General features: G+C 37.1%; 1 protein-coding gene across 4 annotated transcripts in view; it reads left to right on the top strand.

Moving 5' to 3' along the window:
* Window positions 1–13,241, top strand: part of LOC124632584 (proton-coupled amino acid transporter-like protein CG1139) — a 60,724-nt gene that overhangs the window by 40,431 nt on the left and 7,052 nt on the right. For all 4 annotated transcript variants that reach the window (XM_047167470.1, XM_047167472.1, XM_047167473.1 and 1 more), the window contains exons 2-5: window positions 1,065–1,230; window positions 7,890–7,973; window positions 9,473–9,623; window positions 12,955–13,076. In XM_047167470.1, the coding sequence (XP_047023426.1) occupies window positions 1,169–1,230; window positions 7,890–7,973; window positions 9,473–9,623; window positions 12,955–13,076 (419 nt within the window). In that variant the 5' untranslated portion in view covers window positions 1,065–1,168. The remainder of the gene's footprint in view (window positions 1–1,064; window positions 1,231–7,889; window positions 7,974–9,472; window positions 9,624–12,954; window positions 13,077–13,241) is intronic.

Raw genomic sequence — 13,241 nt, 5'->3', positions numbered from 1 at the left:
GAATAAGAAAGTAATTTCCATTTTTGGCAGAATTTCCATTTTTCCGAGCGACTCTGCCAACTTTTCATGACCTGAAAAGTTTTTGCTGAAAGCATTGAAATTTGATTGTGAAAAGGGAACGACGGAAAGAAATACCTACAAGTATAATGTAGATAGATATATGTGAATTACATCACATCACGTCGTGAGTGTAAATGGACCACGAAAATCCTTTGCTACTACAATAACACCGGTTCATCCAAACGTAAGATAATCGCGCACAAACATACAGAGACAGTCTCACAGAGAACATCCTTTTTTTTGAAGTCGGTTAAAAATGGACACAGCCGATAAACGACGGTAGATTGACATAGTCTGCTAGCTTCCTTTCAGTATTGATTAACAGGTCAATAAGTTAATTATTAGTCCTAACCTCTGAAAACTGCATCGAAATATAATTTTCAGGCTTGAGATTATGTTTCATGTTCACATCAATTCATGTAAAGTCATTATTTAACTAATTAATATTACCACAAAGATATATTTTTTATCTAAATTGCTGATAACATCTACGTAATTTTGGAAGTATATTCACGTTTTCGGTAGCTATTTCATCATCTCACTTGAAGATATCAGTAGTCAAATATTTACATATTTTGACAACTTTCTTTTATTTGTTCTCTGTATGTGAATTACTTCAAACAAATACCTTTATCTTACCAACTAGCCGTTTTCCCGCGGTTTCACCCGCGTCCCGTGGTAACTACTGCCCTTACCGGGATTTGTTACTCGTGGATAATGTAGCTTTCGAATGGTGAAAGAATTTTTAAAAACGGTCCAGTAGTTTTTGAGCCTATTCATTTCAACCAAACAAACAAACAAACAAAGTTTTCCTCTTTATAATATTAGTATAGATGAATGTTTCATCAACAAGAATACCGTTTCAATTCACTGATAGAATTTTTTTTCCATAGCACTACAAAATACTTGGGACCTTGCATTGTTCAAGAGCATACAAATCAACCTCTTTTACATACTTCCCTAAAAAAATAATTCTTATAATATTTTTTTTTTATTTTTTACAGGTAACCCTTGGCAATGGATGGATGACCAACATTCGACAACTTACAACTACAACAGAAATTGAACCTTCAACATTACGACATACGGCTCAATTTCCACCGGCACAATGGAGAAAACCATACCTTCAGCTCCATCTATTCACAGTCTTTCGGACAACTACAGTTCAAAGTAAGTGACTTTATCACTGATCACGTTTTTAAGGCTATTAAAAATAATAAATAAGCGTAATATTAATTGGTATGCAAATTAATTAATTTTTATCTACCTATATTATAGAGGTCAATGAACTCAATTTCCATACATTTAATAGTTAATTAGATATTCTAGGAATAAGGCATATAGTTTTGTTTTGACTGCATCGTTGTCGATCTAGTACCGTTGTGCCCGTGGTCTCGTGTTCGATTCCTGGATCGAACCGTACCTAATTGATTTGTCGATTTTTGAAAAACTTGCAAGCACGAAGCGCTAGTTTTTCAAATTATATTAGAATGGATGAATTGAAGTATGGTATCTCATTTTGTGTAAACTTATGATAATTTAATTAAATATTTAATAGGTAGATAAATGTAATTGACCTTTGAAACCATATTATTAATTCGAATCTACAAGAACATAACAGGGTGCTACATGTAATTAAAATCTGAAATATTATCGACCTCTTTCTTCTCTTCTCTCCTTTCATTATAATTACTCTTTGATCTAGACCGATGATCTAGACCTTTCGTCTATCTATGGTGTAGACTTCTTTCAGACAGAAATGTCATACGGCCCTGTCACAAATGGTCATGAAACCATTCAAAATTGTTTTATACCTGTATGATTGTCTAAAGAAGCCTCAAAATTTATCTACTAACAGATATACAAGTAAGACGATTTATTAACTAAACAAAAGTAGTAAAGTAGGTAGCCTAGCTATTCACAACTATGTTGGGGTCAGCTTCCAGTCTAGCTTGATGCAGCTCAGTAGAATCCTATCTATATTCCTGAAAATATTCAGGAATATAGAAAAATCTTTAAGTGTTGAACTTCGATAGACTCTTTAAACTAATAAAATTTATAGTATCCTGTTATTTTACTACTCTTAAAAACAAACTGCAATGATTTTGAATTTTATTTTCTTATGCAATAAAATAACTCTGTGAGATTTTTATACACGTGGACAAATATTATTATCCATTGTTTTGTGTTAACAATAGATTTAACACATCGTTGTCGTCTCGTCTTCGTACAGAGTCCGTCCAAACTGATATTTCTAATGTTATTTACTGTATTGTTTACTGGCTGATAAATTATCTTTTAAAAGGAGACGCGTTTTCTAGTCTCTAGTCACACCCTCATTCACTGATAGTACATTGATCATCATACTTCTATGATCTTATACCAATTTTGATTGGGGTCGGTACAGCATGTCATCTTCTGTCAACTCTGCCTCACCTACCTAACATTGTTTCCAACCAAATAGTATTTGACCCAATTTTATTCATGCATCGTTTCTTTGGACGTCCTTTTCCTCTACACTCGTTACTATGTCCCACAGTTACACTTAAGGTACTTTACACCGGATCCTAAATTAAGTATAGCATGACCTTATCAAAGATTCAAACCACCTTCATTCACTTTTTAATCAGTTCCATATTACCAAATCAAAAATACAGACACCCAAATAACTTTCGCATTAAGAGCAAAAGCAAGGATGCAATAAAACATAGAAGGTTACTAGACCAGGGTCAACTTATGTCAGCGAAACAGATTGAACTCAGTTGACTCGTTTAATTTGCACGCCAGTGTACAGCTGACGGGCTTATTTTGATTGTCTGTCTGTTCGTTCGTCTGGTTTACAGAGTTTTGTGGGACATTGTTGTACTTCTGTAACTAGTAAACTTGTATCGCTGTAAAATACTATATAAACTATGTATTTTCCGTAATTTCTGCAGTGTTCTTAGGGAACTACATCGCTTATCCAAAAATATCCGTCCTAAGGTTGTCTGGAAGAGATCGCTCTTAGCGATAAGACTGCGCATTACGTCACCTTCTATAATTAGTTGCAAGATCAAAAATGTAATAGTTATTGTACTAAATAAGTACTAGTTACCCTTTTAAGTCAATCGCACAATTATTTATGAACAGACATGACATTACCATCAACGATGCATAATTCTAATTCCTGCATAATTACTCAGCCATCATATCGACATTTTTACGCAGAATTTAACATAATATTAACCTTAGATATCCACGTGAATCTATTTTCCATTGTAAACTATGTAAAGAATATTAATTACAAAAATTATAACGAGTTTGATGCAATCAAACTAGTTTCTGAACTCTTAACGCAAATTGATAGAAATTGTTTGCATAACTTTAAAACTTTTATAGACAGTGACATATTACCTTAATGTATAGTATACATAGTTTAGATTTTAAGACTGATGATGATGATGTTGCACATTTTTGTTGCATTTGGCTGTAATTGCCCACTAAGAAAACTGATACTAACGAAGCACCACATTGAGAGTAGAGATTGGAAAACAGATTTAAGCAGAAAAATATACTATAAAATACCTCTGTCTGCAGGCAGATTTTTCAAATAAATAGGCAACATTTCCAAAACACCATTTCAACAGTTTAATAAAAAACAGATTGCAATTTCTGATCTGATTCAGTAAAGTAAACAAAAATAAAAACGTGACTGCAAAGCTATTTGAAATTTAATATCAAACGCAACTCGATCCGTTGAAATTGAAATGTACGATCCAATATATTTGATGCGTTAGGATTTCAGCTAGGATAGGTTTGTCTTGAATTATATTCAAAGCTTTTGAGGCCAACATCATTTGTTTTGATAATACTTTTGATATTTTTCAAGGTTTTTTTGCCAATTTTGTTAAATCTACAATTTGAAGTAAACCATATCATTTATGCTCGTGCTTTTTCTAAAAAAGAAAGGTATTTGCTTAGCACTTGGATTTAGAATGGCCTGATGATCAAAATGCAATACAGCTCTAGTCTAGAAGTCAGGAAATCCAAAAGAAATCACTATACCTACAGAATAATGTTGTGGTGACCTATCTCTTTCGCCACTTATTGGTACTGGCCGGCTGGTTTGGCAGCTACGTTCGTAAAAATGAAGACTTGTCAAACCAGTCGGCAGTCGGTTTTTTCTCTTTGGTAGGAAGAAAATGTATATTTTTATTGTCTCAATTTATCTTGTAAATATTATGTAAATATATCGATGTAAATACCAAACCCATTTATATTTCTTCCTACATTTGGTGACCCCGTCTGAGCACGACAACAATGTCGATCAGCAAAGCCGACGTTGACGGTGCTGAGACTAGCAAAGTCGGCATCGACGCTGCGGAGGCATGCCGCGTGGGCGTGCGAGTTCCACCGTTTTACCCTGAGAAGCCGGCGCTTTGGTTCGCGCAGATGGACGCGCAATTCGCGCTGGCGAACATCAAAACCGACGAGACGAAATACTTCTACGTCACGGGTCACCTCGACCCGAAATACGCCGACGTCGTCGAAGACATAATCAAATTTCACAGCGGACCAACGTGAGGCGTTCCAGGGCTGCAAGGACAGTCTGTGTCGAGCAGCACTGTTGGCGCATCCTGACTGCACCGCCAAGATGGCGCTGGTCACGGATGCGTCTGACAAGGCTATAGGTGCAGTTCTACAGCAGCGTACCGGAGGAGCATGGGAGCCTCTGGCATTCTTTTCCAGGAAGCTGAGCGACGCGCAGGTTAAGTACTCTCCTTACGACCGTGAACTGCTCGCTATTTACGAGAGCGTGAAGTACTTCAGGCATATGCTGGAGGCTCGTGACTTCGTGATCTACACGGACCACAAACCTCTCACATTCGCCTTCACCTCTCGTAAAGAAAACTGTTCCCCACGACAGTTCCGTCACCTGGACCTGATTGCTCAGTTCACTACTGACATCAGGCACATCTCCGGGAAGGATAATGTCGTGGCGGATACCCTTTCGCGGGTTGAGGAGATTACTCAACCTGTGCCCGTCGAGAGGATCGCTGCAGCACAAGAAGATGACCAGGAGCTGCAGCAGCTGCTCGCCGGGGACAACTCACTGCGTCTGCAGTTGGTTAGCGTCCCAGGTTCACAACAGCAGCTGTACTGCGACCTCAGCAGCGGCACGCCTAGACCTTTTGTACCCAAGGAGCTGCGCAGGTCAATTTTTCTCAGCCTGCACTCCTTGAGTCACCCTGGTACTAAGGCGTCTGCCAGGCTGATTGCAGCCCGCTATGTGTGGCCTGGGGTTAGGAAGGACTGTCGTAACTGGGCTCAGAGTTGTCTGGCTTGCCAGCGCTCTAAAACCACACGGCACGTCTCTGCACCACTGCAGACCTTTAAGTTGCCCCAGGCGAGATTTGCCTTCATCCACATTGACCTCATAGGACCTTTGCCGCTGTGTCAAGGTTTCCGGTATTGTCTCACCGCCGTCGATCGCTTTACGCGATGGCCTGAGGCAATACCCCTGGCAGACATCACTGCAGAAACCGTGGCAAAGGCCTTACTGGGTGGATGGATTGCCCGATTCGGCTGCTCATCGGATATCGTTACCGATAGAGGTAGGCAGTTCGAATCGGCCCTCTTTAAGTGCCTATCCGGCATTGCTGGCTTTCAGCATCGTAGGACCACTGCCTACCATCCAGCCTGCAACGGACTGGTGGAGCGATTCCACCGTCAACTGAAGGCTGCAATCACCTGCCACGCAGGCAGCAGTTGGGTGGAATCTCTTCCACTTGTGCTGTTAGGAGTGCGCAGTGCCTTCAAGGAAGACGTACAGGCTTCCGCTGCCGAGTTAGTGTTCGGCCAGCCACTGCGCCTTCCAGGCGAGTTCTTCGACCCGCGGGTCGAGGAAACGGTCGACATGACCGATTACCTTTCTAGGCTTCGGAGTATTGTCCGGAGTTTGCAGCCAGCACCAGCAGTCAGACACAACAGCCGCTTCAAGACATTTGTCTTCAAGGAGCTGGCTACAGCCACGCACGTGTTCCTTAGGGACTGCACTGCTGGTGGTGGTCTGAAACCGGCATACTCTGGACCTCACAAGGTGCTCGAACGAGGTGACAAGGTGTTCAAACTACTGGTGAACGGTAAACAGGTCACAGTATCGATAGACCGCATCAAGCCGGCCTTCATACTGCGTGACCCTGACACCACAGCACACTCACCACACAACACTATCGCACATAACTCACCACAGTCACCACTCGACAATAACACTCATCACTACTCACCTGACGCGGATAACCGAGGCTTACCTTCGGCTGACGATGGCGTCATCAGAACGACGCGGTCAGGACGTCGCGTCCACTTCCCAGCTTATTATCGCCCTTGAAGGTCTCTGGGGGGGGGTGATGTGGTGACCTATCTCTTTCGCCACTTATTGGTACTGGCCGGCTGGTTTGGCAGCTACGTTCGTAAAAATGAAGACTTGTCAAACCAGTCGGCAGTCGGTTTTTTCTCTTTGGTAGGAAGAAAATGTATATTTTTATTGTCTCAATTTATCTTGTAAATATTATGTAAATATATCGATGTAAATACCAAACCCATTTATATTTCTTTCTACAATGTTATGCAAGAAAGTACGTATTAAAACACCATAACAAACCATTAATAAGAAAGCACCATACAAAGACATAATAGAATCAATGAATAACGCCTTCGATTGCATGATGCAATGGCAAATAAGTATTTCATCAACTACTCTTGACGCCTGAACATTGGGGTTAAGCGAGACAATATGATTCCTGTCAATACATTAACTACCTAATATATTGTGCGGGTTATAATCGAGAGGAGAACGCTGAGTTGACGAGAACGTTCAGATATGTCAACCCGATATGGTCGTGCATTGAAAATGTTTGGTGATGTTTGTGAACAAATCACCGCTTTTTGCGGGCTTGGGTAAGAATTTAACTCTGCGTTGGCAGTTTGGTCCAATATTGGTTGGTTTGGCCAACATACTGGATGTTGTTTCCAGTAGTTGGTACTTGTATTGTTGTGTTGTTATTTTAATTGACCTTTTGTGTTGTGTATGTAGCCTTGTTTTCCAGCCTTCATAGATGTCGTTGACATCGCAAGCTTTTTTTTCAGCGTTTTAATTTTTCAGGATCATGTGTTTGTCATAAAAGTGTTGATTACATAATTATTTTTTCTGTGTAATAGGGTTCAGTTACCTTGAAAGGTTAACAATCCAGTTATTTTCAAATTGTTGACCTTTGACCTCGTCCAAAAGGTCAAGTGTTTCGGTTCCTTTAATTAAGATTATATTTTATTACCACCTCCGATATTAATATCTCAATCTCTTGTGATGGATATTCTAAGCGAGAAATATCTACATCAATTTACTAAAGCTTTTCAACAGTATGAAGATGAATTACTCTGGATCCAAAAATTTTATTTGCTTTGCTCTTATTGCCCTTTTCAGTTTACGATTGTTGTGAAAACTATGCCTTATGTAATGGTTTGCGTTGTGTGTGTGTGTGTGTTTATAAACATTCACAAGTACAATACACATCGGCGTATTGAATCATTACAGTACAATTTCAATTTCTATGCCATGTGTTATTTGACCTTGAACACTCTTATAATATTATTCCGACTTCTACACATCGTATTTTAAATAGTTTTTTTTGTTAATTTCTGATTTGATACATTTAATTATTTTAACCTTTATATACTATTTAAGTATTTAAGTAAATTGCCGTTATAAAGATAATCTTAATGCCAGGCGAACGTTTATTTTAATGTGTATCCTTGTCCTACCTTACTATTTATTTGTTTGTTTATTGTTTTAGAATCGAGCTAGCTTACAATGGATCTAAAGAGGACTTGGAGCCTTACATACCTTCACAACATAGACCCATCGCTTCAAATACATCGTGAGTATCATTTATCTTGTTTATCTAATCATTTAAAAGTTTTAAGTATTAATTTAGCAAGTAATTTCTTGATATTTCCATTTAATATAAAAATATTATTTCGAGGAATGTTTGGAGATGCTTCCACAGAAAACTAAAATCTTGTAGGTCTGACATTCGAGACAAATTGCATCGTGTGGGAGTCGCACCCAAAACCGTTTAAATTGCAATTTTGAAAAGTCTTGCAAGTTGAAAAGACTTGATAAGCAGCTAGTCAAGTTAGATACTTGGGGGAAACTTTTAAATGGACATTATTTAATTATCTTAACCATTTTGTCTATGTATACCAACCATAAATAGCTGAGCAAATATATTAGCAATGTCGAATATGAACCACAAAAACTCTAAGAGGTATCCGCACTCTACGCAACAATCGTCCGACAGTTCACTCGATGGTTGGCAATTTTTTTTTAAAGAATTTCTTGATTCCGATCAAAGTTCTCAGTCGATCTGATACCGGTTAAATACGTGATCTTTGAAATGTGCGTACTACCATTCAACTTCATACTGATTCATCAGCCCAAACAAACCATCGGCCGACTAAAAGTTTGCAGTGTGGGTACTCTAGAGTAATTAAGGAAGCTATATTCGTACATAAGGCAGAGGTCCAAACTGTTGAAGTGTTAAACCAGTTTCCCAAGATTATGGGGGTCACAAAACTATTGTTTCATTAGGAAAGCCATCGTGAATGTTAATGACTTGAAACATTTAGTTATTTTACGCTGATAAGTGAAGTGGACCGTGGGATTAATGGTTTATTATCTAACTTCCTTTGAAATTATGTGGTGGTGATGATGCGAAAAGATGGCTTGGATGCGGTAATTTGAAGAATGGGTGATGCGGCATGTTTTTGAATTATGTTCAATATACTAACGACTTAGTACATAGTTTTTTTTTCAGTTTGTTGTAAGTATATTGTTACATAATATAAACATTATTAAAACTCTATATTAGAAGTTGTAACAATGATGTATTTATTGCAATTGATGTGATCAACTATAAGTACTTGGGTGCTCTCACCTGCGCTATCCCACCGATTCTTTATACGTAGATGCAATTGTACAGCCTCTCTTGGCGAACCAAAGCTGAATAAATACATAACAAACGTAACATAATGTAGCATTTTACTTTTAGGTTTTAAGCTTCTAGCTGGGACAGCTGTTGACAATTCTATAGAAACACCAGACTTTCAGTAATAAAAATCGGACATATTTACTGCCTTAACGTCCAGAAATAAATTAAGTTTCAAGTGTAATTTTATTCAGGGACATATTTCTACAGTCCAATACTTCCATTTTATATTCGAACAATTTACATTAAGCATAAACTTATGTAAGACGTGTTAATAACATAACACGTCTTACATAAGTTTTTCCCAAAATTTAGTACTGAGTTTCCCAGTAATTTGGAAAATAGGTGTCTAATTTTAAATACTAATCAACTCTAATTGCATTTTCCAGGAGTTTTGGCGCCCTAGCTCATCTGCTCAAAGCATCCCTCGGATCAGGCGTGCTGGCGATGCCTCTAGCATTCAAGAATGCAGGTCTGGCTGTAGGCAGCGTTGGTACTCTAATCATCGGCCTCATTTGCTGTCATGTTATACATGTTTTGGTAAGTTTTCCCATATCTAAAACTATTTTTAACAAGAAATTATTCGTTTAGTTTACGTAATGTGAATATTGATTTTTATTCTTTGAGGCTCTGAGAAAACTCTGGAAGCAAAAAATATCGAATATGACTTAGCTGAGACAGAGTGTTTACAAACTAAATAGTAATTGAAGTAATAATGATAGTGAATGTGAATTAGTTTTTGCGTGTTTTATGGTAATACTGAAACTAATGTCACGAACTTCAAGACTGTTCTGATAATGATGATGTACTCCAAAGGCAAGGTTTTTATCAATCATTCATAACGTGAAAAACTTAAAAAACAATTAACAACAGGATAACGTTATTTGGACAACTCGCAAACAAATATTCACGTTCTTATTTGTATTGTAAAAGGAGATAAACTCTTTATTATCCAACGGCACGTTTCTGTCGTCAAAAACATAAAAGTATGTCAAACAAAGTACGCCAGATAAAGAGATACACGGTACAATTACATTTTCAGGGCTGTCAACAATTTCCCTCGTATTTTTAAACATTTTTGTCCGCACAAAGTTTATGCTTTATGTAAATTGTTCGAATATAAAATGGAAGTATTGGACTGTAGAAAAATGTCCTTGAATAAAATTACACTTGAAACTTAATTTATTTCTGGACGTTAAGGTAGTAAATATGTCCGATTTTTATTACTGAAAGTCTGGTGTTTCTATAGAATTGTCAACCCTGAATTTCACACATTTTTCAGACGACCTTGAGCAACCTTTCAGTATATATACATTTTCATGAATGTATGTAGAAACAAATTGGTTATCTTCAAAGCGAAGTTTTTAGTTCAATGCTAATTACAGCTTTGGTTTTAAAACCTTTTTGCTTGTGGTATTGCACAGCTGTGTTAGACAGACTTATTTAGTCGGCTTTAGACGTTATTTGTTATTGTAATTAGCTGTAACGAGTAAATAGAGTCACAGACCTTGGTAATTTATTATGCGAAATTATAAGAGCAAAAGTTAAGTGAAATGTTTTGAGATTTTGGATTTAACGAATTGAAATAGAGCATCAATCTAAAGTCAAATACAATGTAGGTATAAATATATCATCTTTCGAGGCCCTCATTAGGTGCCTAGGTCGAGGGACTAATTCAGAAGATGGCTCCTTCAAAAGACGGGTATTGTGAACTTTCCCACCAGTAGCTTGGACAGTGTTCGACATATCGGCCATATGCATGATATTTAAATGAGTATAAGATTTCTAATTATAAAGAATTCGTCTCAGTAAAAATAATGTTTCATGGTCTTCAATGGCCGACTTTATGATAACTGCTATATAGCTTTTTTTTTAACGACGTCAAAAATCATCAAATGACCCCTCCCGCTGTGGGTTAGCAGCGGTGAGGGAGTGTCAGACTCTTACTGACTAAAAACCGTCGTGTTCCGTCATAGGCCTTTTATGTACCACGGCTGCGGTATCTCTTTCGAACAACCCGCAGCCCCGGAACTGCTATATAGCTCCGGCCTTGATTTAAGGGGAACTCAAGACTGACATTAAATGATGCTCCCATCACAGCAGTCTAAATTAAAGGGTGCTTTATGACACCCGCACAGTTTGGGTCACCATGCAATCTCACCATAGTTGATAGTAAACCGTAGTCGTAAACACAGTATTATGACTTAACCCGTGACGTAAACCATTAGTTACGTAATGTGGCGTTCTGTGGTAACTATTACACCATTCTATGGTGTTTTTGGTAAGTCCCATGACACTTTCTAATGATTGCTGTTATTTCATAAATAATGAATTATAATGTATCTAGAATTGATTTTGAACGATTGAAAAGTAATTGTTGCAATGCTTTATGTCATAGTGATGGAGTTTTCTTTGTTTTTTTTTTTTAATGTAACTTTGCTTACAGATAAGTAAACCGTCTTTTTCATAATCAATAAAAGTATGCTCTGTAATGTGAGGTTCCGGCTGAATCACAAATTCCAAAGTATCCTTATGTTCACCTTTCACACTTTTTTGTAATTTATAACTAATAAAAAAATGTTTTTTGTTTTTCTTCTGAACAGATATTATTTAAAATCTCACATACTACAGAGTACTTTATCAATATAAAATCTACTCAACAGAACTCCATCAAACTTACAAGGTTGGCCAAAGTATCTACAACCCAAATGGAACACCATAAAGTTTCGACAAACTTATGTAAGAATAATTTAGGCCCCATGACCTCTCTCACAACTTCTGAGTAAAAGGAAAGGGCTTGTGTAATAACAAATAGTACAAACAAATCTTAGACTTGCCTTTCACAATTACTTTAAGGGCCGAGCGTTGCTTAACATGTCTATTTGTCCAATGTTGCAAATAGATAAGTTTGTATTTATGTTACCTTTTTTTACCGACTTCCCAAAAAGAAGGAGTTTCTCAATTCTAAATAATAAAAAATATTTTTTATTTTATGCATAATATTTTCACCGATTACTCACAGATGCCTGGACCGATTTGCCGTTTTTGTATCTGTTTGAATAGTTTTTCATAGTTCTCTTTTAATGATTATAGTTAAATTAATTTATTCCCTGTGGGATTCCATTGGTAACCGCAAAAAATATTTATTCTTATATACAAACAGACACTATTACTTCATTTATTTATATAGTTTTGTGTATATTAACAGATGTTCTGATCTCAACTCAATGGAATTCGTCTAATAAGGTTATTGGCAAAAAATATGTCAAATTGTTAGTGTTTACTAATTAGGAGCCATTCAAAGTAACCTCAACTCAGACATCATTTACTACAAATGTAACCTAATTAGGGTTTCATTTTTTTCTAAAGACAGTAATGACACACTAAGATGTATGTTCATTAAAAATGACATGAACATAAAAAAAATTGACATGAATAAAAAAGCTTATTATTAACTTACTCAAACTCAGGTTTTGAAATGACACAATATTATTATTCTTATTACAAAGGGTTTAATAAGAAAGTTTTGTAGTAGGTCTTCTGAAATCTCTATTTTAAAGATTCACTAAAAATCTTCCCAATTACAACCGTAATTGGTAAGCATCGCTTGTTTATGCGTTTATGCAAGACATCCAGACACACATTAGTAACACCGACAAGTATGATTTGCCCCATCATCATCCTCCGAGCCTTTTCCCAACTATATTGGAGGCGGCTTCCAGTCTAACCGGATGTAGCCGAATACCAGTGTTTTACAAGGATCCTATTCCTTACCTGCAACACCTTCCTAGAAGCCAAAGCCAATTATCATCATGTGTGAGTGACCACCTAATCTTAAAACCTCATTAACTGTTCCATTATCTTCTTCCAGGTAAAAACATCACAAAAATTATGCGTAGAAGTAAGAAAACCGGCACTAGGGTACGCGGATACATGCGACCTGGTGTTTCAACATGGACCCAAACCTGTGAGAAAAGTTGCTCCTTTTATCAGGTGAGCTTAATTATTTACTTAAGTTATTTTACCTACAGGTACTCCCTTACTAATGAACACGGATTAAAGTTGCACCAACGAATAAGAAAGGAATAGTACACATTTTCATCGGTCTAAGCTTGGATTAATTTTACTCCGTATTAATTAATAAGGAAGATATAAGCT

This window comes from Helicoverpa zea, chromosome 8 (assembly GCF_022581195.2).
Source record: "Helicoverpa zea isolate HzStark_Cry1AcR chromosome 8, ilHelZeax1.1, whole genome shotgun sequence".
In the NCBI taxonomy this organism is placed as follows: domain Eukaryota; kingdom Metazoa; phylum Arthropoda; class Insecta; order Lepidoptera; family Noctuidae; genus Helicoverpa; species Helicoverpa zea.
Note: the sequence above shows the minus strand (reverse complement) of the source record. Positions and strands in the feature narration are given on the sequence as shown.